Genomic DNA, 27,866 nt, shown 5'->3' on the forward strand with positions numbered 1-27,866 from the left:
AATTTTGGAGTAGGATAAACTAGTGCCAGCCCATATGGATCCACAGTCCAGCAACAAGACAGCACAGAACCACTGTAACTTCTAGAAACCACCATCTAGTCATGCTGCCAAGTGAGGGAATCAAAGAAGGAAAGGGGGAAAAGGCACAAAAGTAAAACAAAACAAAATCAAAAAGTTACAAGTTAAAGAAGTTTGCTCACTGTTGCCATGCAATAAAAAGGAAAAGATCAGAGCAAAAACTCTCTTGATTCTTTCAAACAAAACAGGCGACACTTTATTTAGATCACCAAAAATAACACTTTATAGAAATGGAACCATAACATTACACAACAAAGTATAGCTGTAAAGTCTCCAACAAGACAGGCAATGCTTTATTTAGATAACCAAAAATAATGTTTTCACATTATTTAGATATATTTAGATAACCAAAAATAATGTTTCACAGAGAGGGAACTGTTACAAGCAAATGTATAGCTGCAAGTTTTCTTTTGCCGTCAATATCAATTCCCTCTAAAGTACTTTTGAGACTATTTTGTACTTTCTAAGTACAAACTACAATTCGTTGAACAGAGTTGCTTAGCCTCCTCTTAAGAATAAAAATAGTTTGCAAAAATATTTTGTTTAATGCTAACAAATAACTAAACAATGTGGTTCTTGCTAACAACAAACTGCAACATCTACCAAAACAACTGTCTATGTACGCTTTCATGAACATTTCTTTATGAACACAACTGTTCTTTTCCTGCCATCACAGATGGCCTGTGCAGCAGCAAATGTGACATCACAGCATGTTCAGGCACCTAGAAAGTAATTTATAACAAACAACTCAAAGAACTACAGTATGTGGGCAACTCAAATAACAGAGCCTGCCTCTCACAGAGCCCTCCAGGGTGGGCCCAGTGTTTGTGCTCTCTGTAAAGAAAGCTGAGTACCTCATCAGTTCTTAACCTGGAACCCAGAATACAAAGCCAGACAGAGCAACTGTTCTTATAGAACCATTAAAACTTTAATAAATTGCCCTGGGGTTCTTGGTGCTGTAGTGTGCCTCACAGGCAGCAACATAAGCAGATTCTGGGAAGAAGTCATCATGGTATTCTGCTAAAAACCTGGAAAAAGGAAAAAAAAATTATCTCAATGAGAATCAGTAAACACAATATTAACTTTCAATGCATTGTAATATTTCAACTTTTTTGATATTAGGAAGAAAAACTGTTACCATCTTCATTTCTACATAATGATTGCTTTCGCTTCTATGTGAATTACTATTTTTCTGAAGCCTTTTACCATCACTGGGTGTAAAAGTACCTAAATTAAAATCTAAACTCCACTAGGTGGCAGTCTGATTATACAAACACTTTATGAAGCCTCGGAGAATATTTTCCTATTTTTCAAACTATAAAAAAAGAACAAATTATGAAATCAATGTCACTTAAGAAATTCACATTGTGTATATGAATGAAGTTATTTGAAAACTGATCTGAATAACTAATTTTGTATTTTGTGTCCTAAGTTGCCACACCAAAAGGTATCACAGTTCCAATTGCAATATCAAAACCCATAAAAGACTGACCTAAAACTATCTGAAGATGGATGTTAAAATGTGGCCATTCAAGAATCTGCGACATATAGATAATATGTTGACTCAAACCTCAACTGATTTTCCATAAAGGGTTAAAGTACTCTTAAGTATGCAAAATACTCACTAGTAAGCTCCTACATGTTTAAATCTCTAAAAATATGCAACACCTTTTTTTAGTAAAAACTGAGTCAAAATTCATTTGACAGCCAGGTCTTTTTTCTTCTATGATTGCACACTTTTTGCAGTCATTACTGAAGTCCACTAACTTTAACTGATATCTTCAGATACATTTTTAAAACCTTCATCTATATTTATTTGTAAATCCTCCCAAGTTATTTTTTAAACTCCTATCTTTATTTATTTATTTTTTTTGGTACTGGGGATTGAACCCAGGGGCGATTAACCACATTCCCAGCTCTTTTATTATTTATTATGAGACACTGTCTCACTAATTTGCTTAGGACCTCTCTAAGTTGCTGAGGCTGTCCTCAAACTTGTAATCCTCCTGCCTTAGGCTTCCAAATTACTGGGATTACAGGCATGTGCCACTGTGCCCAGCTAAAGTCCTACATTTTATTTTATTTTGAATACTTCAAACTAGAAGGCTTCCATACAATAAGCTGTAGCAGTCTCTTCATATTTTCTTGGCATTTGATTTCAGTGTTTTATGTCACATAGATTTATGGATTTGTTTGAGGGGGATGTTGGGAGGGAAGAAGGTATTTTTGAAACTTCTTTCCAATAAAATGTTTTAAAGTCTAATTCCTCTCAGGATACTTTATTCCTAATTCCTAAAGATAAGTATCTTTTTAAACCATGAGACTGATTTCTGTAGGTGGGGCACTCTTCACTCTGGCAAATCCTAAATTAGTGTGGGGCCTGCCTAGAAGGAGGTATCCTTAAAGAGAAGAAAGAAATAAAGTCAGGTAGCAAGGTTGAGCAAGGTGAGACAGGGTGAAGGCTAGCCCCAAAGACCAAGGTAAGGACATCTGAATGGGAGAGGGGGACAATGAAGCTGGGTCACAGTCTGGGGGATGAAGATAGGAGGCAGATCCTCAGGTCAAACAGTCGTATTAGATAAGAAAAGGATAGAATTCAGGAATACTGGCACAGACTAGGGATTATTTATCTTAACTTTAAATTAAATGCCAAAATCAAACACATAGATGCTAATATAACAAAGAAAAGTCCTGAATAAAAAATGTCAATTATTGTCAATCTCAATCACTTTGTGTATTACCATTTTGGTTAGAACTCACATCACTTAAGTAACACTGCTACTATTTAAACCATCACACTGCTGCCTTCCACAAGTGCTGAAGAGAAGCTTAGATAAGTCCCATATACAGCAGTAGAGGTAAGTTCTGAGAGAGTAATAAAAATACCTCAGAAAGAGATCAAAGTGCTTCAGTAAAGCCTTCAGATTCTTCTCAGAAAATGACATCTTTCCAAGGATTTCTGGAAGTTTTACTGCATTAAAAAAAGGGCCAAATATTTACAATTAGAAGAATTTATAAATGTGTAGGAAACACTCAGGGGTCATCTGGATCATTCTTTTTCCTTTTAGGAACTGAAATTAACATGTACATTATCAAACAAAACCTCTTATTGAACAAAGTTAGAACAGTGGTACCAATACAAAAGTACAACTTTTGTGAAATTTAAGCTTTATTTAATACTTTTCCTTTGAAGAGGTCACCTTTGGATGATTTTTTAGAACCCCAAATGGAAAGTAAGTATCCACATTAGTCAGATATTTGCAGCCCAAACCACAAAATGACATGAATTAATAAGTGTTAAAAACAAACCTAAATGAAAAATGGAATAAGAGAGCAGAAACCAAGATCTTACCAAATAATCGCAACAAATGTTGTGCCCCATAAATATAAGAGGGTGGTGGTGGCTGGTCACCTGGCGGGTAATTGTCAGGCACAAGCTTCCAGGAGAGGACCTGGAAAAAGCATGAGTTTAAGGCTTTCACTATTCCTCATGGAGACACTTCTAATCACATATATCTTATGATGGTTAATTGTACATAGAGGGAAAAATACAACTACATCAAAACAAACAGAGCTTTATAAAAATAAACAAAATTGCAGGACATAATGACTTAAATTTAAAGAAACATTCTTAATTCTCAATAGTTATTACTAACTGTAACTGTTTTGGTCACTTGGTTCTTTTTTCCTTTATTGGAAGTCTTACAATGTTAAAGAATGAAGCATTTAAAAACAAACTAAAAACATGTGTTGAGCAATATTTCCATTGTTTAAAAATTCCTTAATTTCTTGCAGTTGAGTTCACTATGGAATCTAATTTGAATCTCCAAACCCCTCGAATCAACCAGAAATAGGCTTCCAACCTGGTAAATGGTTTCCTTGCCTTTACTGTGAATTTCAGAACTTATGGCTTTTGTTAAAGTAAGAGGTGTATTTCAAAACATTCTGATGAATTTCCCTGGAAATACATCAGCAAACCAGACATCCTGAGCCTATTCTACTGAGTAACCACTTTGGCTTTTGCAACATGTAAACTTTGGAGAAAAGTGAGCGATAGGACATTAGAATAAGGAATCTAGTTAAAATACCATGGTGGAGGCACTTAAGGAGGTGGGAATTCACTAAGGTCTCTTTAGTTCATTTACCAGAAATCATCCTTCTTTTCTATGGCCTGCAGCTGTACCTGTGACCACTAGATGGCAGAATTGCACAGCTGAACACAGTGGGAATGATGGTCCTTGTCTAAATATTAGATGCCCTTTAAAAGAAATGCTGTTTTCCTTTAAATAATAAAACCTGCAGTGCCTCCTTGTCTGAAAAAAAAAATGTGTTGGAGAATGCTTATAATAGTAATTCATTAATCTATCCTCAACAATTACCATAACATAAATAAGGGTACATCAGGGTCAGCCAGCTATAGCCCATGTTAAATCTAGTCCAAGGCTTATGTACCAAAAAAAAAAAAAAAAAAATCAGATGTATACTTCCAGCATCTGTGAATGAATGAATTTGGGGGGCACAAGCCACACTCATTTATTTATTTATCATCTCTTGCTTTCACACTGTAACAGCAGAGTTCATAGTGTCAAAGAAGAACATACTGTTCTCAACCCTGAAAATATTTACAGTCTAACTCTTTACAGAGGTAGTTTACTGGCCCCAGTTTCCAGCATCAGATGCACTTTGACTACTAAAGCCATGTTCCTCTGAGCAAACCTATCTACCCCAAAGAAATAAGGAAATCCCAACCTAAGGGAGAGTCAAGGGATATCCCAAGAACTAAGACTTCTTCTGAACCCTTGAAATGCTTACTAGCTACATCTCCTAAGTGACACTAAAAAAAGGTTTCAAAAAGAATTTTTTTCATATATCAAATGATATGTGGTAGCAAGGGCTGTTTTCAGGAATTTAAGGTAATAGGTTCAATTATCTGTCACAATGATGGCATACAACATGCTTTCAAATGGATGAATATTAGTATTACTGTTGTTAATGTAGGAAATTCAGATGTCTAAAGTAGGGGTCAGCAAATGACAATGTGCTGCTTACATCTGGCCAAACATTCTGCCAGCTTCTATATTGCCCATAAGCTAAAAATGGACTCCATATTTTTAAATGATTGAAAAGATACAAAAGGATAATACTTTATAGCATATGAAAATCATATGCTATTCCATTTTCAGTGTTCATAATAAAGTTTTACTGGAACACAGAGCACCCATTCTATTTACATGTTGCCTGTGGCTATTTTTGGACCTGGCTAGTTTTAACAGACACCATGTGGTCCACAAAGCCTAAAAGATTTACTTTCTGGCCCGTACCACAAAAAGTATGCTGATGCCTATTCTACAGAATGAAAATATTAGTGTTTCAATAATTGTACTTATCTAAGATAAAAGATGATATCTTTTAGGGTTGGAATCCTAACAATATTCTCTATTTTGAAACCAAAAGCACACTGTTAAGAATAATTCTGCAAACACTTTTGTTAATATTTACAGCAGTAGCAGCAAAATGCTTCAGGACCCTAGGATTCAAACAACCACAAATGGTGAAAGAATCACTGGAGATAAACATCAAATACTAACTCTTTACCTCATTTATCTCATTAGTTCTTCTCCCTTCAAAGCCCGCAAACACAGCACTCCCTTCCTTACTAGGAGTTAGAGGAATGGGGGAAGATGATCTGCTATGAACTGGTGTCTCTTCAAAAGAAAAAGATATTTACTTATAAGTTACACAGGAATTGAATTAAAGAATATCATTAAGACTTATAAACAGCAGAACAAAAATCTAGTCAGTTCTCTAGAACAATAAGGCTTTTCTCTTGTGAAAGATAGCAGTAGAAAATTATTTGGTTAAAAAAAGGAATAAAGAAATAATACATGCTAGAGTGTGGAAAAATCTTGAAAACATGCTAAGAGAAAGGAACTCATCACAAAGGGCCACATATCATATGATTCCATGTCCATGAAAGTTACAGGACAAGCAAATCCATAGAGAGAAAGTAGACTAGGGTTGCAAGGAGCTTGCAAAAGGAGGGAATGGGGAGTGAATGCTAATGGGTACAGGGTTTCTTTTGAGGGTGCTAAAAATGTTTCGGATTCAGATGGGTGCACAACTCTATGAAACTAAAAACCACTGAACTGTACACTTCAAATGGGTGAATTGTGGGGTATACAGGGTTTATCTCCATAAACTTGTTAAAAATATGGTATCACTGAGCCATTTACTTTAAAATGGTTAATCTTACATGTGAATTTTGCCTCAATAAATAAATAATGCCCCCAGTGGCTTGGGAGGTTGAGGCAGGAGGATTGCAAGTTCAAAGCCAGCCTCAGCAATCAGCGAGGCACTAAGAACTCAGTGAAACCCTGTCTCTAAATAAAATACAAAAATAGGGTTGGGAATGTGGCTCAGTGGTTGAGTGTCCCTGAGTTCAATCTCCAGTACCCACCCCAAATAAATAAATAAATAATGCTAAGAAAAAGAAAAAGCTAGCCCTTCATGTTTTAGTATTTTTTTAAACGGGTTTGTCTTTTACTTTTCCCAGCTAAACCTCCCCAATCTTCAATCAATACTTAATAATCACCTACATACATAGTATATGATTCTATTTATATAAAATGAAGATATTTTCTATAGGAAAATCTATAGAGATAGATTAATAGTTGCCAAGGATATGGGGAGGGCCACATGAGAAGTGACTGCTAATGCATATAGGATATCTTTTATGTGTAGTAAAAATGTTTGGAACTGATTTTGGTGATGATTTAATAAGTCTGAATATACTAAAAACCACTTAAATGGGTAAATTGTATGGTATGTGGATTATATCTCAATAAACCTGACAAAGCATAGCATCTGATTTTTCTTAACATTATTCAAAAGAATTTTTTAAACATTTATTTTTTAGTTGTGAGTGGACACAATACCTTTGTTTTATTTTTACGTGGTGCTGAGGATGGAACCCAGTGCCTCACGCATACTAGGCAAGCACTCTAGCTCTGAGCCACAACCCCAGCCCTCAAAAAGATTTTTTTTAATATCTTTTTAGTTGTCAATGGACCTCTATTTTATTTACTTACATGTGGTGTTGAGAATTGAACCCAGTGCCTCACACATGCTAGGCAAGTGCTCTATCACTGAGCCACAACTCTAGCTCTCAAAAGGATTTTTTTAAAGGTAGGATTTTAAGAAAAAAATCAAAACAATCCACTAGAACTGCTCATTTTGAATATTATCATTAGGATTATACAAAACATGGAGTTCCAACAATGCAATTTGTTCCCAAGAAGTGGTAGAGAGTGCAGTGAAAAAGGAAAGCTTAGGACACAAAGTTGCCTATGCCACCTATGCCACATGTACTTTGTCTTTTTATGGCTTGGGTTCCCCTTCTGGAAAGTAGGTGGCCTAACAGAATTCAGACCATAGTCTGGGAAACACATAAACTGTCCATACACACGGGAACTTAAGTGTGTGGCCTGGCCCAGACTGAGCACAAAGGAAGTGGCAGCTCTCCCCAGCCTGGAGCTCCCAGGATGGAACTTACTCTTTTCCAGGTGCAGGAATAATTTGGGCATGCTGGAGGATGTGTCCTGCTGCCTTCGCTTGGGCTGAGGTGAAGCGCTACTCTCAGATAGCCTGTCACAGTTGGTGCTATGGCGTGTGGACCGCCTCAGAGACTGCAGTGCTTCTGGCTCAGCTTTGCGCCTCTTGGGGGTAGCTGGTTCACCAGTGGCAGGCTGACTCTCTGTGGACTGTGGTGTAGATGGATTCAACAAAGGTGGGCTTGGAGAGAGCTCTTCCTGGCTCCTAGGCAATAAAGAGAGAATGTCACACATAGCTACCATGTCACATGCTGTCACTCTGCAGAACCCCACAGTTTCTTAAAGGACCTCCTAAAGCCAGAACAGGAAGCCCACTCCCGAAACCAGTAGGGCTCTATATCTATGCCTCCAAGTACGACAAAATACACACTTTCTCAAAGAGTTATTCAACAGATGAAGTCATTTGAATCCTCTCCATAACTTTTCAAGGCATGCTGACATTATAAAGATTGTGATGCTCCTTTTAATATTTTCTGAGACTGGTGGCTCTATTATGGGAACAATTTTGCCCTAATAAGGGACAGCTGGCAATATATGGAGACAGCTTTGGTTAACACAACTGAGAGAAGGTGAGCTACTGCTGTCTAGTGAGGGGAGACCAGGGATGCTGCTAAAGATCTTACACTGCACAGGACAGCCCCCACCTCAAAGATTCTGTTCAAAACATCAGTGGGGCTGAGACTGAGAAACCCTGGTCTAGGCAAGAATATTTATGGTATCACCTCATCAAAATGTAACTAACAGCAGGATTTGAAAAAGTCATGAGCATTAGAGAGAGTACACCCTGGACACTACAAATCTCCAAGTGTGGAGTAAACATGGGAACATCAATACAGGTGCCCAGTGAGTCTCAAAGACCTCTCAGCTATGGTGAAACCGACATGGGGGGAAAGGAGAGAAGAGAGAAGCCACCAAAAGGGATGGTAGAGAGGCAGAGAGAATTGGGAAAGGCAGGAACCATGGAGACCAAGGGACAAAGAAAGGGTGGGAAAAAGTGGTTGATGCAAAATCCAGCCTGTGGCAAGTGGGAAATTATTAATGCCCTTGCAGGAAGTGATTAGTTGGGTACTAGTAGATTAAAGCAGGAGGTAAGGGGTTAAGAGAGATGGATAAATGAAAGTCTTGAGAGCAGGTCACCCTCTCAAGAAGGAAGGAGTGAGAGAGAGTAGCCTAGCATTACACAGATTAAGACTTTAAATTGGGGAGTACCCCCTCCAAAGAACAGAGAATGAAGCATGCTTGTTTATTGAGGGAAAAAAAAATGGTTACATAGCAGACCACAAAGGAAACTAACTTTTACTAAGGGCTGAAATTTGCTTATTTAATACCACCAGAGAGACAGATGTCCATTCCATTTACAGAGACAAACACGACAGGCTCAGAAGGAACATTCCCAAGTGACATACAGCAAGTGAGGGAGCTCAGGTCAAGCCTACCCTTTCCACCCTTCTTGGCCTGTGCTCTCTTCACTCTAGCCCCCACTGTCTTCTGAAAGGTGGGCCAGCTGCTCATAATCCCACCTAAATTCTCTACACTGGAATCTTCACTTGGGGAAAAATCTTCTGGAGCCATGAGAAAGTAAAGAACAACTTTAGCTTACCTAGGAAAAAAGAAATTACCAGTATGGGAACTTTTCAATTGTTCCCTTCCTCCAAACACACTGGCCCTCACAGTATCAGACTGGACTCTTCCAAAAAGGATTTTAATATGTTAATGCTCACATCTGAGGGTGAAAGTGCAAGTTATCTAACTTACCTATTAGTGTTTGTGGCACTTTCCTTAATTGGAAGAAAAAATTTAGACGAAGTCACCTTTTTATACTGAGCTTGTTCATATGGGTAGAGCAAAACCAGTGGGAGAGTATAATCAAAGGTTATTCTTAATCCATCCACCATCTCTTTACAAAGGTCCACACTGGGAGGAGAAAAAGAAAAGATAAGAGATGTGATAATGAAACAGATACTATTTTCACAACAAAGTTGTACACTCTTAATATAGAAGAGGTTTAAACTTAAACATTATATATTACACCTATACCTATAAAGAAGGAAATGAATCTATGGATGTTAATAATTAATGTTAAAATAGGGACATAGATTCATACTATAAAGTGCAGAAAGTACGTCAGCAACTTCAACATACCTATTTAATATAAATAAGTCCAATGTTACTTGTGGAGATCCAGTAGAATCCTGTGCTACTAAGAGTTGTCAACTGGACAGAACCCACCAGACTCCTAACCCCTGCTTCAACTCTGACACTCTACCTCTCCGACTCTGCTCCAGTCATGTTGGGTGGGCAGGGTGGGATATGAGGATGGCTACTTTGACTAGAATAAAGACCTGTTTAGAAACAAGCTTTGATCAAACTCACATTGCCCATTCTGGTGTTTCTCAAGGAAAAAAAGTTGAGTTATTGCCTGCATGATACCACTTAAAATACCAGTCTTAGTGACAAGGTGGTGCACTCTCAATGCATCTAGGCCAGATGTGCAAAGAGAGTTCTAAAAGAATTCAAAAAAGTAACAATATTTGGTTATGGTTATTCAAAGAGTTAGTATTAAATCATTAAATTATATATTAAATACATTCAAAATTACTGAACAGAGAAAGGAATTCCCTGGTCTAAATGGGAACAGCTTTTCTAACACACAATGAGAATTATGAGATGCCAAACATGCCAGTACTCACTTTTTTTCTGCTGGGACATAATGCACATTCATATTGGCGTGTACCATAGCATGATGGTGACGAGGCCTCTCATTGGCAGAAAAGGCTGCATTAATAGCAAAATGCTTCACATAGGATTCCAAAATAGTTATGATGTTGGTCTGGCATGGAAGTTTCACTAACTGTTAACAAAATTAAAAACATCTGATGTATGTATATGATAATAATAAACAATATATTCCAAGAAAGGGTGGTTGTACCTCTTTCACTTTTTAACTCAAAAATAAAGGAATGTTGGGCTGGAGCTATAGCTTGGCTGGTAGAGTGCTTCCCTTACATGCAGAAGGCTATGGGTTCAATCCCCAGCACCACAATCAATGAATGAATCAATCAATCAAGTGAAGTCAATTCTGCTTAGATAAAACTTTTAAAATAAATATATACTGAAGTTCTGTGATCTTTTATATATCATGTCCTCATGTTGATTACACTGTTGCTTTTTGGAGTAGATGTAAGCAGTGATTCTCAATCTTAGTGTCAAATTAGAACAATTCTGGGAGCCTCTAAGAGTACACAACCTTTAAAACCTAACTCAGTATAAAACCAAAAATGTAAAAGTTCATTCCTCCAAGCTTCTCAATTGGTGGAGACTGTGATTGCAAAATACAGTTAAATGAAAGCACAACTCTGTGTTTTACATATCCTCCCCACTTACCCGTTTCCTCCTGTTAATATAGTAACAATCATCTTCAAGCTGCTTCTTCAGAACTTCGGGGATGTCTATAGTTATTGTCCTTTCTTCCATTTCTTTTTTTGTTTGCAGCTCTAGTTCTTCTTTCTGAAACATCACAATTCCATTTTTAATTAATTAAAATAGGAGCAGAGTACGTACCAAAAATAGGATAGTAGATGAGAGATTGCTATAAAAAAGTACCAGTGTATCCTCAACATTCACATTTTGTTCCAGTTCTAAGTATGCTAAAGGCCACAAGTTAACTTGTTCTAGGATGTTAACTATGTTGCAAATGCTTATTTTGTTTCTTCTTCCTTTTAAGTTTACCACTGGGATTATGGTAACTTTGCAAGCAGGCAGAAGAGCCCAAACTCTGTTGTGCTCCATTAAAAAATTCATCATTACAAAATGCAGCTCACAATTTTATTGGGGAAAAAGAGATAATTTATAGAAACACTCCATAGGTATAAAGAGTCACTGAGAGGCTCACATAGTGACTGTAAATGAGGATCACTTGTCTTAAAATGTCAAGCAAATTTTATTATTTTGGTTTAAAATATCTTTAAAAAATCATTCATAAGTACAGAATTTTACTATGAAATTTTACCACTAAAATATATACTAAAGCCAAAGTTTTTATGACAAGAACTTTTTTACCACTTCAGTCTTTTCTTCACTATCACTTCCTTCACTTATTTCTTCATCCTTTTCTTCACCACTGTCATCAGAGGAACTGCTTATGGCTAAGTGAAAAAAAAATCAGACAAACTTTTATTATATATTTTTCCTACTGTTATGCTTACAAATCTATAGGTATAGTGTGCATCCTACCAAGAATGATGATTTGCAGTCCTGCATATATTTTAAATACTGAACACAAATACTGTGTCTTTCTGAAGAGAAATTTATTTTGATAAATATAACATCAACTTCAACAGATGCAAAAATCACACAAGCTAATGACCTGAAATTGCTTTGTCAGCTAGGATTCAATGGTTCTTTGTTGGATTCATAAATGCTGGAGGTACTGAGAAGAGAATGAACCATGGGAAAGGAGCTGTGTGGGGTTCACTGGTCAAAAAGGCAGTCGTCAAGAGTATGACTCTGATAAGTCTCAGTGATTTGTTGACTTATCATGTTGATGCCACTTTCATTGTCAACAAAAAAAGAGGTACATATCATAGAGACGCTCCTCAACTTTTCAAAAGTTGAAAACGTCCTAAATTACAAATGCATTGAATACACCAAAACTACCAAATATCACAGCAGACTACTTTAAATGCACTCTGAATAGTTAGTTACCTTAGCTTAAATTGGGCAAACTCATTTAACACAAAGCTTATTTTAATAAATGCATTAAGTATATCATGTAATTTTTAAAACATGGTTCTGAAATTGAAAAGCAGAATATTTACATGGGTGTGCTTTCATACCAGCATAAAATAAAAAAATTCTAAGTTGGAGACCACCTAAAAATAATGTTTCCAAAATTTTCCTGTCTATAATTTCAATGAATCTTCCCCTCAGTTAGTCCTGAAGTATAAAAAAGACTAGGTAAAAGTTCTTTTTACCAAAAAAAAAAAAAAAAAAAAAAAGGAGTCAAGTCACTCACAATTTTCACCATTTTCATCTTTTTCTTCAACAGGGAGACTTTTTAAGACAGAGTCAACACCGGGCAACCTACAGCGCTTCTTCTTTCTTCCTGTGCTTCTCCTGAAAAAAAAAAAAAAAAAAGTGAACATAATTGAAATAAATTTTAACATTGATTATTCTTAAATATCTCAAAAACTGAATTTTAGAATATAAATGGTGATCACTTCAGAAACACTTATAATTAAAATATGTAAAATTACTTAATAAACATTTTTATTACTTTTAAAACTTAAAATTCAAAACTTAAGGAAACATGCATTGAAAAACATTTATGTCACGATTTTTGTATTCTTACAGGCGAGCTACAGCTTTTCTTGCCAATTTACGCTGTAATCTACGATTTTCATCTGTATCACGAAGCACATGATCTTCGGCTGCCCATCTATCCCAGCTAATTGAACAACAGAAAAAAAAAGAGGTTAGAAAATTCAGTATTTTATTTTGATTTAAAAGAAACACTAAAAAAAAACCCCATAAAGGAACAGAAGTGCCCCAGAATTATTGACATTTTAGAAAACTGTATAGAAACTTGAAAATCACAAAAGAATGCAAATTAACTGAAAAAAGTAGCATTCAAATCCAGAAATAACTGGGGTTTCCAGAATCACTCAGAGAGAATTAAAATGTATTCAACTTAAAAGTAATCATTCCTCAGAACAGGCAAGCTTTGAGAACAAAGCAGAAACAGGAAATGAAACTTTTCTACAAGTGTTTCTAAAACTTAAAGAAGTTTGCGATGTTCTTATGCTGTATAAACAATCGATATTCAGTCTGGTTTAACAAGCACTCACCTTCTATTCCAACCATTAAAATGAATCAGATATTCTGGGATCTTTCTGCCTTTTTCGTCTTTCCCAACAATAACATCGACAATCTGAAACCAGGAAATATTGCCCACGAACGGCAAAACACACAGAGAATTATTAGTTAGATCAGGAAAACTAGATCATAGTCCCTTTTTAAGAGAAAAGAAAGCATTCTCTCCTTTTTTAGACCGAGAGCTGGGTTGAAACATTTTTCCTTTCAATACCATTTTTTTTCCTGAGTGGATGCCTCAAAATAGGAAACATCCGTCCAAGCACTCTGTGATTGGTCTCCGAGTTTGAGACAGGGTGAAGTTTCTGAAGCCATTGGCCGGCTGATTTGTCACTAATGAGAGTCCAGACCACAGAAGAGAATTGCAGCCCTGAGACCTCTGGGAGTTGTAGTCTCCCCGGCTCTGCTGCATCCAATTCCCTGATGGGCTGTCAGACTTCGACACCCCTCCCAGTTACATCCCAGGAAGGAACACCTGGGGCATCAAGGGGGCGTGTCCCCCTTTGAGACTCTTGGGCGGGGTGGGAGGAGGCTTAGTAAAGGGACTTACAAACCCAAAACAGATAAAGACCTTGAAATGTCCTGAGGGCACCGCCTAAGCCTTGCTAAAAGTCGCACCCCAGGCTGCACCTCAGGCTGCACCCGGGCCTCCCCTGTCTCTGCACCAAAGGTTTCGTTTTAGTGGCTCAAAGGATCTGGGACAGCCCTAGCCCCCAAATACACTTTCGTTAGGGATACAGGACTTCAGTGCCTACTCCAGCCCACCGCCCAAACCAGAGAAACTAAAAGATGTGGCCAGGACCCCAAAGATTTAGGGGGATGGATTCAAGATGCAATTCTGCCCGTACATGTTGACACCCACGCAAATCCCTCAGGGATTGAGAATGTCAATGCTGTAGGGGCCTGAGGGTTCAAGACACTGGGATCAATCATGCCCTCAGAATGGGGTCACGGCCTATGGGAGGGATAGACCCTAAACCTGACTAGAGGACCCAGGGCAACGAGGTTAAGAGTTGGCAGCCAGCGCTTTGGACCTAAGGAATAAGACCTGGGTCAGGCGGCTAGGGTGGTCCCAAGGAACCCAGGCGGTGCTGGACCGCAAAGGATGAGAAGAAACTTATCGCAAGAGCAGAGACTAGGCGACAGCACATCTATACATGCGGCCCAAGTGGGCACCGTAGGCTCAAACTGCCACCCGGGCCTCGCGACCATGCGAGCAGGGTACAGCGCTGCAGGAAGCGGAAGCGGAAGCATCTTGGGCCCCCCGCCCGGACTACAGCGCGCGTCACCCCACGAGCGCCCCCTGCTGCCCACGCCTCTCCGCGCAGGCCGGGGAGACCCGCCGCTCCCCTGGCTCCGCGCCGCTGACCGCCCCCGCCCCTGCCCCTGCCTCCCATCGCCAGGGTCCCCGACCCGCTCCTCCTCCCTGGCCCTCCGCGGCGGCACCTTGGCATCGTACAGCACTCGCGCCTTGGTGGGGTCAGGCTCGAAGCACAGCACTTTCTCCCCAGAGTGGAATTTAAATTTCATGCCCTCGCTTGCGCTCATTTGCTCATCGTGGCGGAGGGCGAGGCTCCGGGGCGGGCGGAGCGCGCGCGGTGGGGAAGGGCGGGCGGGGAGGCGGCGCTCCGCGGCCGGGGGGGGCCGGGAATGGCGGAGGCTGCGGCCGCCCCGCCCTCGGCCCCTCCTCCGGCCACCCCGCGCCACTGCGGGGACCTGGGAGACGCCGGGCACGCGCGTTTCCCCCCGGGCGCGCCCCCGCCTGTCCCTGCTGGGGCTCCCCGAGGGGTGCAGGCGGCGAGCGCGACCCCCTGGCCGAGATCTTCCGGCAGAACGGCCCCTCTCGACCCCATGAGAAAGGGTCCCTGCGGCCTCCAGGCTGCGCCCACGTGCACGCGGGGTCGTCACCCCGGACGCGAGCTGTCCTGCTGGGGCGTGGGGGGCGCTTAGGGAGAGAGCCGGTCTGGGGTGGGCACCAGGCTGCGGGGAGGCTGGATGGCGTCTGCCCCCAGGAGCTGCCCAGCCGCGCGCGCGCGCGTCAGCCCCCTTGGCAGAGCTGCGCGCTGATGAGTGTGGCCACGCGAGAAGGACGCTGTGCTGGAGTTGGCTGGAGACAGGCTGTGGCCTTGGGCGAGGGGAGGAGGACATTCCGGGCAGTGAACAGAACACTTGGTCATCCTTCCGAGAGGACAAGCAGGTGGCAGGCACGGAGCCCCCAAGTGACGGAGCGAGCAGTGGACGGCGAGGCAGATGGGTCCTTAAAGGGTTGTTAACATCTTATGTGTCAGCTTCCAGCACTCCGGAATTGCTCCCTCAAGGTCTTCCTTCAGCAGATGAAAAACTCCCTTCAGACTGGAAGCACTATTGAGACCGCTGTTAACGCGGTACCTGCACAGATGAAGTGCTAAGTAAATACAAGATGAAGGAAAGACTTCCAGAGAAAGAAAGGATGATGCTGGACTGTTTCATTTTCAGTACTGGAAAGACACTGGGCAGTGTCGTTGGATTAAGACGGGGCTGGAGACCAGCATGTAGGCTAATCTCTGCAGTCCTTGTGAACTGCCACTTTTCTTTCCCATACTACTCTGTTCATATCTTAAGAAAATTGTGCTTGCCTCCCTTTCCCCACTATTCCCTCACCAGGTTCTGGGCACATATTCTTTATATTTTAGCTTGGGCATTGCCAAGAGAAAATCCCTCAGGCTTCCCAGAAGGAATCGTATCCCTCCAGTGTGCCCTCCCAGCACTGTACTTACCCTTTTCTTGCATTTACTGCTCTGCTGTAGAATGGGTTGTTCATTTGCAAGAACCCCTCATTAAGATGGTAAGCTCCTTGAAGCTGGGGGTGGGATGTATCTCATCCAGTTCATCACTGTATACTCCTAGCACAAATAAATATTTAGTTAATGAACAGATTGCAGATTTATGAAATAGAATCCATAAAACTCAGTGGCTTCCTGGTATAAGGAGCTGAGTGAGTGATGGTTCCACTAGCCAGAATAAAGGCTGGGATCTTTATTCCCTCCTCTGAGAGGAATGACCGGTGGGGGGGAAGATGGCCAAATAATGACCTGTACTAAGGTCATATAGCACAGAAGCCAGAACTGGAACCAAGATTCCTCTCTAGATTGTACTTTATTAGATGAGGAAAGTAGAAGGTTGTGTTCCTTCCAAATGGCAGGAGGAGATTTGACACATAGGTAATTGCATGTCACGTATAAATCTTGACTGAAGTATTAATGTTGCGATTTTTTTCTTGTCCTTAAAGAGTTCTACTCTAGGCTCAAGCCTTTGGGGTGTTTTCCATTTCCACACTTATGTCATTGAGCATGGCCTCTTTCTCTGCCCCACCCTCCTCCAAAGTCCAAGAAATGAAAAGCCTCCAGGGATCTAAAAGCTAAACATTAGCCAATGGCAGCACCCCCTGCAGTCCTCCTCAGGGTTAGGCTCCACTAGAGAGGTCCCTATCTTTAGCACTGGTGGAGCAGTCTTTGCCTTCTGGGGCCTAAAGGTAAAGTATGTGGTGACTCCCTTATCTATTCTCACAGAGAATAGTGTCCTAGCTTGTCACCTTGTACAAGTGATTAATCTGTGATGCTCTTTTGTTATGTTTTCAATTAATATAATGGCTCTTACCTGGTAGGGTTGTTTAACTATTGGTGTACATGGTTTCCTATAGTGACTGGCATGTAAGTGCTGGGTGAATATTTACTATTGACATTAGGTGTGTTTCTCATCTGGTTTTTTCTGGTCCTCCATTCATTCATGCAATAAATATTGAGTGTCCTAGACACACAAATTAGAATACATATATTATCCTTGACCGCCATGATGGTATATTGGAGGATGGCAGAGCAGCAGACAAGCAAATTGCAGCTTTATGGGTACTGGGATAAAGCTGTTGTGAATTAGAAGAGACACGTGCCATTACTTCTTCCTAGGAAGAGGCACAATGTTAGAAAAACTTTCTCTCCTTCAGAGAGGAAGTTACTCATGAACTGAAATTTATAAGGTGTTTTCCTCACTTTTCAGTTTTCATCAGGGATCAGGGAATTAAGATAGCCATTAAATCTCTTAAAGCAAGTCTTTTCACTTCTCATTATATGTCACCTAGTGGGTGACTGACCTAGGGTGATCCTTTCTCTTAGCTATAGCAGTTTGCATCCAGCTGGCAATGTAATCATTTGTATCCCTGACCCATCCCTGTCCATCAGTTTTTATCTTTGTTATTTTTATTTTATTTTATTTTATTTTTGACAGGGTGTCTGTGTTGCCCAGGGCTGTCCTGGAACTCCTAAATTCAGATGATCCTCCTGCCTCAGCCTACTAGGTAGCTGGGCATGTGCTGCCACGCCCAGCAGCAGAGCTCCAGTATAGTTCAGATGTTTGTCTTTCCTGCATCTGAAGAGATGGCCCATCAGGGTGCCGGCCTGGGTAAAACTTGATTAGGTAAATACAGTAGGACTCCCCAGGGGATACATTGTAACAGTTGGGGAACTTTTAACAACACTGACCAGGCTTGGAAATTTTGTTTCCAAAGCTCTAAGGTGAAGTCCATAAGTATGCAGAGACACAGAGGTCTAAACCAATCACAGCAATCCCTTTTCTCTTGCAGAGATTGGTTTAGGTGTGACCATGTGACACACTTCTGGCCAATGAGAAGTTTTCATGGTGAAAACAGGTGGGGGAGGGTGTTTATGGAAAAGATTTTGTCCCTTCAACTCCCAAAAGAAATAGATGTGGCATAATGTCTTCTCTTACTTGCTGGGCATCAGTGTATGTAGGGGAATGTAAGTGCTGCAGCCATCTTGGCACCATGGAGCTGGCCCTCATCACTGAGGCTTTGAGGATGAAAGACCAAAGGTAGGGCTTGCTGACCTGGTCATTAATGCCTCCTTGAGTCCCTTGACTGTGTTAACTAAATAAACCTGCTGCCTAACTCCAGGCTTCTTGCTATGTAGCCTAAAATACCTGTGCATCCCAAAAACATCTCGATTATACCTCTTCTGCAGTTTTCAAGAGCTAAGTTATTGGCATCTAGTGTGAACTATACTGCTAACTTTGGTGATATTTGTGAGCTGGACCTTCAACAGCAAGAATTTCTGTGGATGTGTAGACATAATGGAGTATTTGAAATAGAATTTCACAAATATTCAGGAGTAAATAAGCTTCAGAAATGAAGTGCAAACCCAATCACCATTTATTATATAGTTTTAATCTGAATGTCGATTTTATTTTTGACCCAAACTTTGATTTCTGGGCCAGCACATTTATGAAATAAGAGTAGTCTATTACCTTTCAACCAGATAACTTTATGATTGCATACATTTTTTGTCTGAGGTATTATGCATACAACCATTTTAAGAATGTGTTTGTGGTTAATGAATATTCGGATACTAAGTTGTACTGATCTTTTTACAGAAGTTGCAATGCTTTTGATACTTGGTGTTTCTTAAATCAAAAATGGGAATGACTTCCATTGCTTCTTGGCTCACATCCGTGGTGGTTTTGTTTTGTTTTGTTTTGTATTGGGATTGAAACCAGAGAGGCTGTACCACTGAGCTACATACCTGCCTTTATTTATTTATTTATTTTGAGACAGGGTCTTGATAAGTTGCCTAGGGCCTCACTAAATTGCTGAGTCTCTCCTCAAACTTGAGATCCTCCTGTCTCAAGTCTCCCAAGTCTAGACTAGAGGTGTGTGTCACTATACCTGGCTCCCAACCAATGTTCTTCAAATGATGTAAGGACATAGTTACAAAGAGACCCAAGCTCCCTAAATTGTAGTTCTACGATGAAGAAAGGCCTTCAGACTAATACCATCAGTGCCCTCCAGCCCAAGATGATCAGGAACACACTTGTTGAAAATAAACAAGTTGGGTTTACTGCTCATTTCAGCCAGAAAGAAGGTGCACCACAGGAGTTGTGGGCATCTCAGGAAGGTTTAAGAATAGGCTCATTGGAGGATTTGGACTCGTGTTACGTGATTTGGGGAAGGGTTAAGAAAGCAGGACTTTGCTCTGGGTAGGAGTCTGTCCAGGAGAGAATGTGATTTATGCTTGGGTATTTATCTTTTCTAGGAGGAGAAAACATGAGATTGAAGCTGAAACTGTAGTTGATAAAAAAAAAAAAAAAAGCAGCTGCTACTCCTATTAGGTTGAAAAACAGACTGTTTCCAAGTGTGTGATTTGGAATGTAGTTGTGCTTTGTTTTGTGTTTGGACATGATTATAGAGTGGTCTTGTTTTTGTTTTGACCCATCACTGTCACTAAGTGGTTTTATCTGATATTCTGTGACATTGTTTATGGTCAGCAGGAAAACAGCCAGGTCTAGCTGTGAATGTATAGCCAGTTCCTGGATATCTGGGGATTTTTTTTTTTTTTTGCCTCAGTGTTCAAGGTTTGTCAAGTGTTTACTATATAATAATCACTGTGCTAAGCATTTTATGCAGATTGGATTATCCTCATAACTTTTATGAGGTGATATTAGGATCATCCTCATTTAACAGATATGGAAACTGGGACCTGTAAACATCTTGTCCCAAGTTGGGGTGTGAGTTTAGGCTGTTGATGATGTACTTAATCACTCATCTCTACAAAACCACACAGCAGCTGTGTGTGACTCAAGACTCAAATCACTTACTTTATAAACAGCAAGAGCTTTAACATATGACATGTCTGTCTTGGACTAAAATCCAATAACAAGTCAGAAACAAATTATAATAGTACACCTATATTATGAAGTGATTTTAAATTATATTGTAGAAAGATAGGTTTTGACATGGAAAAACTGCTAACAGTATGGTAACAACAACAGCACACTACAAACACAACTTGAGCCAATTAAGGAACTTTGTTAAACTGCCATTTAGACCCCCAGATTGATATATTAGGATGAGATTCTGGTATCCGTATAACAAATAACTGAAACTTATAGTTTCAGCCTAGAGTTCTGTTTGAGGGGTAGACCACAGCAGGTACTTGTCAGGCTTTTCTATTGTATGATCAAGAGCCTTAAAGTTAACACTCAGGATATAATTGGGTCCTGATGAATTCAGGGCTGTGGGATGTGGTCATTTAATATTTTCTTGCAATAGTATACTTAATTAGGATCAGTTGGTGCTTTTGAAGATGGTGAGGATGATAATTTATATTATTGACAAGTTTGAATAAAGCCATTTGGGATATAGATTTGTCCCTGCTGATGAATAAAAAAAAAAGACTTTTGGTGTTCAGCCTTCTTATTCAAGATTAAATGTTCAAATCTGCAACTTACTTCCAGTAATAGAACCAAGAAACAATAGCAGCTATTTATCAAGTGGCTACATGCCAGGTTTTCCTTTGTTCATATTATTTAGCCCTATAAACTGTTCTTATCTCCAGTTAAAAACAAGAAAAGTAAGGCTCAGAGATGTTAAGGGATTTATCCAAGGTGGCCCATGAATATACATCAGCAGCAAAATGTTTTCAGAGTTCATTATAATTCCCATGCCCTGCTTTCTCAGTTTACTTGTTAACATCCCAACGAGTTTTACTGCTTTGAAAGAGGCTTATAAACGCTAAAGGTTTCAAATAGCAGTGTATTTGTACTGCTGTGTAATCTGTGCTCTCTGCACCTGTGACATATCAAATTAGCACTACACCAGGAACATTATTTGCATAAACAAGGACACCAAGCTTGCAGTCATACAATCATTTGTCTTCATGATATTGGGAGTCTATTAGCTTCAAAAGCCATATTACAAAAATATCCTTACAGTTAGAATTTTAAGGAAATTTAGAGAAAATAATTTGCTAAAAATCCAAAATATCAAGTTAGGCTTTTTAAACAATTTGACTAATAAAGAGTTTCCAAATACCAACACCTCTGAAGTATTAAAGCCATTTGGTGTACGAGTTTTTTTTTCTTTAACTTAATTGTTGTATTTTATAGATGACTTCAGAATAAAATATTTCTTTTATTTATTTATGTATTTGTACTATGTATCTTTTTAAAAATTTTTTTATTAGTTACACATGACAGTACAATGATCTTGACAATTCATACATTTGAATCAAATGGGGTATAATTTCTCATTTTTCTGATTGTACAGGTTGCAGAATCACATTGGTCATACAGTCACCTATATACATACAGCAATAATAATGTCTATTTTATTCTGCTGTACAAGTTTTAAAGGAACATTGAATGTATTTAAATTGAAAATTTCTGAATTGAAAATTTGCTTTATTGAGATTCAGATGACGTTCCTGAATGGAGTAGTTGTGTCCTTGACTAGTTTCATAAAAATGACTTGGTGAGGTGAACAGAACCGCTACACTGCATAATTCAGCCTAAAATGACTTTGCATTATAAATAATGAAACTAACATGCATTGTATAATACGAATTAGGGGTGAACCTTAGCTGATGAACAAAATACCCATAAACTCTAAATTGTGCTATTAGCCATATTCTGAAAATTGTGAGTTTCTCAATTATTTAAAATATTATATTCCAGTCAGAGAATCTTGAAAATAGTGTTTTTTTGTTTTATCATATTTGAAAATGACTTTTTGTTCCATGTAATTTACTTTATAAAAAGTTTTTGAAGGAGTAGTAAAGCAAAGTTACATTGGAATATTTATTATTGGCTTTCATTTCTCCCAGGGATAATGGATATATTGATACATCCATAGATCTATAAACATATGTTTGTATGTATAAATATATGTTTACCTATCTATGTATATATTAATATCTATGCATTTATGTATCAATATATGTATATATCAATATGTATGTATTTATGTATTAATATATGCTCAATCTTCATGTTAAAAATTGACATAGCTTACACTTCAGTAGATTTGGATTGTATGTAGTGAAACCTACACTAAATGGAAATAACTAAAAATGATTTTCAGAGATTAATAATTTATTACAAATATATTTTCAAAACCTTCAAATTTCCAGGGTTGTTTAATGACAATCTTGTTCTGTCTACATACATAGTACTCCTCAATGACAATTGCCATTTGCAGTGTGACTTTTTCTTTCTTTCTTTTTGTACTGGGGATTGACACTTTTCCACTGAACTACACCCTGGCCTTTTTTTGAAACACTGTTTTGCTAAGTTACTTAGGGCCTCACTGAATTGCTGAGGCTGGCCTCCAACTCAAGTCCTCCTGCTTCAGCCTCCTGAACCACTGGGATTACAGGCATGTGTGACTGCACCTGGGCACAGTGATTCTAAAGTATTTTCAGATCTTTTTTTTTTTAATGCCACCTAAAGTATTGGATTCTGGTTATTATTGCTGTGTAGATTGTGTGGTAGTGATTATATTTGGTCTATTTGGTAAGATTTGCCATCTTCTCTATTATGATAGCAGATCTTTCCTTCTAGCCACAGTTTGGGCTCAGGGATCAGAAATTGGTTAAGGTGAAGTCTCACCTCCTTACCAAGGTGGTTGGGCAAAATCCCAAACACCATGGTGGAGTTAGGACTAATCAGAATCATTCCCTGTCCTTGCTACTTTGACCAGGTGGAAAGGAAGCAGCCAATGTTTCAGATGTCACTTACAGCCAAGTGTACAAATAATTAATATGATCAACCTATTTGCAAATAAAAATAATAATTATTATAATTAACCTACTGAGTACTTGCTGATATAACCACATTTTTTTTGTATGTAACGATAGCCAAATTATTTTTGACATATTTTAAACAAGGTTTGAAATAAGTTTTTTTCTCATCATTTGTACCAAACTTTTTATTTTATTGTCATCTAATAAAATTTTAATAATTTGTATATATGTATTATGTATACATTATTATGTTACATATGTGTGTGTGTGTGTGTGTGTGTTATGGTGAGTATTCTAATCCCATCCAGAGTTTGCAGATAGTTTCCTGAAATTGATACACCTGAGCCTGGCATGTGCGTACCGTTTGATAAATATTCAGTGTGTCATAGTAGCAGGCTAGAAAGGATTGTAAAAGACCACTTCTTGGACAGGGACACAAAATGTTGATTCCTCATGCCTTTGTCTGAGCTCCAGATTTTTACCAAGTGTCAGACTCCTGTCTCTAAACTGTTTGAATGCCTTGTACACATGGAATGCCTGGAGTATCTAAACGCAACAAGTCCAATGGGACTCATTTTATTTTTTCCTAAACCTCTTACTGTGTCTCAGCCAATCTCAGTGGCTGTATCATCATTCACCCTATTGTGTAGGCCTGATATCTGGTTACCACCCAGTCACTTTTCTTCCTCACCCCCAACATTCAATCAGTTCTACTTCCTAAGTAGCTTGGAAAGTTTGGAGTCATTTTTGACAACCCCCTTCTCTCTACTCCTGCAGTAATCCCTAGAAAAATCATTTTATTCTTTTTAGATATATATGACATTAGAGTATACCTTGACATATTATACATACACGGAGTATATAACTTATTCTAATTAGGATCCCACTCTTGTCGTTGTACATGATGTGGAGTTTCATTGGCCATGTATTCATATATGAACATAGGAAAGTTATGTCCTATTCATTTTACTCTCTTTCCTATTCCCATTTTTTGGTGTAGTATTTGTAATAGCATATAAACAACTTCTTGTATGCTTTAATACCTCTCCAAATATTTGTAATACAATTTAAATGCTATGCAAATGGTTGTTATATTAAGGAATAATGACAAGAAAAAGTCTGTAAGTGTTCAGTACAGATAAAATTATTTTCTGAATATTTTGGATCCATGGTTGACTAGGACATGTAATATGAGGTCAGATGTGAAAGTTTTACACTTAAAGTATTATGTCAGCACTGTGACCCAGGTGTTATATTCCTAGTTATATATGCTCTGAAGAAATGCACACATAATCCACCAAACAATATGTCCAAAATATTCATAGTATCTTCTTTGGAATAGTCCCCAAATTGTCAGCCATCCAAATCCCTATCAACTGCAGGCTGGATAAATTTTAATATATTCATACAATGAAATATAATATAATAGTACAGACGAATCTCTCAAGAATATAAATGGAAGGGATGTGGCTGTAGCTCAGTGGCAGAGCACTTGCCTAGCAGGTGTGAGGCACTGGGTTCCATCCTTAGCACCACATAAAAATAAATAAAGTTATGCTATCTATGTACAACTACAATGTTTTAAAAATATAATTGAAAAAAGAAGCCACTTACTAAATAATACATAGTGGATTATTCCATGTATGTAAAACTAAAAAAATAAAAAATGATGCATAGTGTTAGGGATTATAATAGAGTTTACCTTTGGGAGAGAAGATATTCTGGGAGCTAGTAATGTTCTGTTTCATAATGTGGCCACTGGTAACTTTTATGAAAAATTGCTGAATTGTGCTTGTATTGTGAGCTGTGTACTTTTATGTCTGTATATTATATGTTGATTTAAATTTTTACTTAAAGATTTTGTTCATTAGAGTGGGGGGAAAAAGATGTTACAGAAGGAGAATTTTAGAGAATGCTCAAAATCAATAAGGAAAACATTAATGACCAAAAAGAAAAATAAGCAAGGCAAAAAGTAGAAAAATTACATGGGAGAAACTATAGTGAAGGAATCATTTGAAAATATGTATAAGCTTGTATATAAAAATCTCCTCGTTCTCAAATTGACAGAAATGGAAAGGCTAGATAATACAACGTGCTGGTTAAGATACCAAGAGGGGGCTGCAGTTATAGCTCAGTGGTAGAGTGCATGCGTGAGGCACTGGGTTTGATCCATAGCACCACATAGAAATAAATAAATAAATAAAGGTATTTTGTCCATATACACCTAAAAAAGTTTAAAAATATACCAAGAGGTACAAATTCATATCTGTAGCTTAGTGGGAGTGCAAATGTGGGAAACTGCTTTGGAAACCAAATTGGCTAAATATGGTAGTTGAAGATGCACTTGTTCTTGCATTATAAAGCAAGAACATGTTCTTGTATTCAGCAATTCTGTATTTAGGTATCTATCTAGAAAACTTCTTTAATAGGAGACAAATATTAGAATGTTCTTTGGGTTTTGCTTGTTACTACAGAAATTTGTGAAAATTATCTAAACATGGTAAATGGAGAATGGATAAAATGTGCCATATGTTCATAAAATGGGATATAATACAGCAAATAAATATCATAAAGTCATTGTATCGAAACCATAATATTTAATAAAACATAATTTTTGTGGTGCTGGGGATTGAACCCAGGGCCTTGTGCATGCAAGGCAAGCACTCTACCAACTGAGCTATATCCCCAACCCAAAACATAATTTAAAAAAATTTCTTTTAGTTGTTGATAGACATTTATTTTATTTATTTATTTTTGTGTGGTGCTGAGGATTGAACCCAGTACCTCACACATGCTAGGCAAGTGCTCTACCACTGAACTACAGCACCAGTCCCAATAAAACATAATTTTAAAAGCACACAAAACCATAGTGTATACAAGGTGAGCCTCCCTAACCCAAAAAATCTTTCTCTCTTCTCTTCCCTCCTTCCTTTTCTCCCTTGTTCTTTCCTTTATCCCTTCTTGTCCCTCCCTCTCTTTCCTCCCTTTTTTCATTCAAGATTTTTTAAAAATAATATATTCCACACATAAAAACTTCATACAAATGCACACATGCCTATAACAAGTCATTATAAAGCATGTTTATATAACTACAACTGAGCAAGCCAAGGTAGTCAGTGGTGGAGCCTGTATTCCAACTGAAGTCATTTGCTTCCATGCTCTACAATGTACATGTACAAACATACATATCAATTTCTTTATCTGTCAATTGAGTAAAATATTCATGTCAAACTCAGGGTTGTTGGGAAGATTAAATGATGATGTAGTTTAAAGTACTTAGAACAATGTAATTGTTTGTTGCCACAATCATCCTCATCCTCCATTACTTTATTCTGTTCCTTAGATTCCTCTGAAGGTTGTCAAATATAAACCCCAAAAGTACAAATTAGCACTATCTTTTTTGCATCAATATCTGGGCAGGCAAACTCATGGAAAAAGGTTATCAAATGAGATGCATGTAGAATTTTTCCTTTTTAATGCTGTTTTGTTTTAGATGTAAGGTATCCTCCAAAAGGTCATGTGTGACACAGTGCAAGAATTTTCAGAGGTGAAAAGATTGGTTAAGAGAGTCTTAACCTAAGCAGTGGATTAATCCACTAATATGAATTAACTGAGCGGTAATTATAAGAAGGTGGGGTATTGTTGGAGAAAGTGGGTCACTGGGATATGCCTTTGTGGTGTGTGTGTGTGTGTGTGTGTGTGTGTGTGTGTGTATACATATGTACATACATAGTGTGTTTGCCATGTACATTATGCAGATTACACACACACACACACACACACACACACACATGCACACACAGTTTGATACCAGGGCTTGAGCCTGAGGGTACTTAACCACTGAGCCACCTCCCCCCTCCCCAGCCCTTTTTAAGTTCTCACTGAAATGCTTAGGGCCTTGCTAAGTTGGTGATGCTGGCTTTAGGTTGTGATCCTCCTGCCTCAGCCTCCTGAGTTGCTGGGATTACAGATGTGCACCCCCACATCTGTCTTGTTTTCGGTAATACCTAGTGCTTATGTATGCCTATTTTATGTCAGGCTCTTTCTTTCTTGACCCTCTCTGTCTTTCTTTCTCTCTTCTCTTCCCTCCTTCTTTTTCTCCCTGGTGAGCAGAATTCTTTCTTCTTCCTGACTGTCATGTCCTAAGCTGCTTTCCTCCACATTTCCTTCTTCCCTGAGGTTCTGCCTTACCTCAGGCTCAGAACAATGGAGTTGGCCATCTATGGACTGACACCTCTGGAACTTCCCCTCTAAAATTGTTCTCATCGGGTCTTTTGGTCACAGTGACAAAAAAACTGACTAAAATACTAAAATTAACCCTTATGTTTATAGCAGACACAATAGAATTTGAGAGTCCTAAAGAGACCTGTTCCTTTTCTGCCCAGAAGTCCTTTGACACCAAGGAGAAAGTTTACATGGCAATAAATCTGTAGTTTAAAGGCTATGTTTTAAAAGATGCATGTACAACAGGAAGAGAAAAACAGGGACTGAGAGACACCAAGGATAAGAAGGAGAATTATGCAGTGTGTCTTCTTTGATCATTGCATCATCCAAAAAGTCTTTAGAAGACACTAAACTCAGGAGATGTCAGCACAAAAGTCCTGCCCCCAGCCTGAGCCAAAAGTAGTTGGGTAGACAGATGAATTTACAAACAATGAAGAAAATAAATATACTGAGAAAGTGTGTATGGAGTACCCATAGGAGCACAACTTCATGTTCACTGGTGATGGAAGTGTTTCTT

General features: G+C 38.6%; 1 protein-coding gene across 1 annotated transcript; it reads right to left on the bottom strand.

Annotated features, from left to right (window-relative positions):
• Positions 1-248: 248 nt before the first annotated feature.
• Msl3 (MSL complex subunit 3) lies at positions 249-15,156 on the bottom strand. Its single transcript, XM_026395157.2, has 13 exons — positions 15,006-15,156; positions 13,535-13,617; positions 13,039-13,134; positions 12,703-12,803; positions 11,748-11,833; positions 11,073-11,195; positions 10,379-10,539; positions 9,444-9,602; positions 7,631-7,893; positions 5,674-5,783; positions 3,431-3,530; positions 2,965-3,049; positions 249-1,106 (listed from the first exon to the last, which is right to left on the bottom strand). Exons 1-13 carry the CDS (start codon positions 15,105-15,107, stop codon positions 1,007-1,009), a joined length of 1,569 nt encoding a protein of 522 aa, XP_026250942.1. The 5' UTR covers positions 15,108-15,156; the 3' UTR covers positions 249-1,006.
• Positions 15,157-27,866: the final 12,710 nt, after the last annotated feature.

The sequence above is a fragment of the Urocitellus parryii genome, chromosome X (assembly GCF_045843805.1).
Source record: "Urocitellus parryii isolate mUroPar1 chromosome X, mUroPar1.hap1, whole genome shotgun sequence".
Lineage (NCBI taxonomy): Eukaryota > Metazoa > Chordata > Mammalia > Rodentia > Sciuridae > Urocitellus > Urocitellus parryii.

Bases quoted from the DNA above. Each gene is read 5' to 3' on its own strand.
- Msl3 (XM_026395157.2), bottom strand. From the start codon at position 15,107: ATGAGCGCAAGCGAGGGCATGAAATTTAAATTCCACTCTGGGGAGAAA. The intron at 11,196-11,747 runs GTAAAAAAGTTC...GTGATGTTTCAG, and splicing joins GTGAAGAAAAGACTGAAGTG to AAAGAAGAACTAGAGCTGCA. The intron at 9,603-10,378 runs GTGAGTACTGGC...TTCTCCTCCCAG, and splicing joins TATGTCCCAGCAGAAAAAAA to TGTGGACCTTTGTAAAGAGA.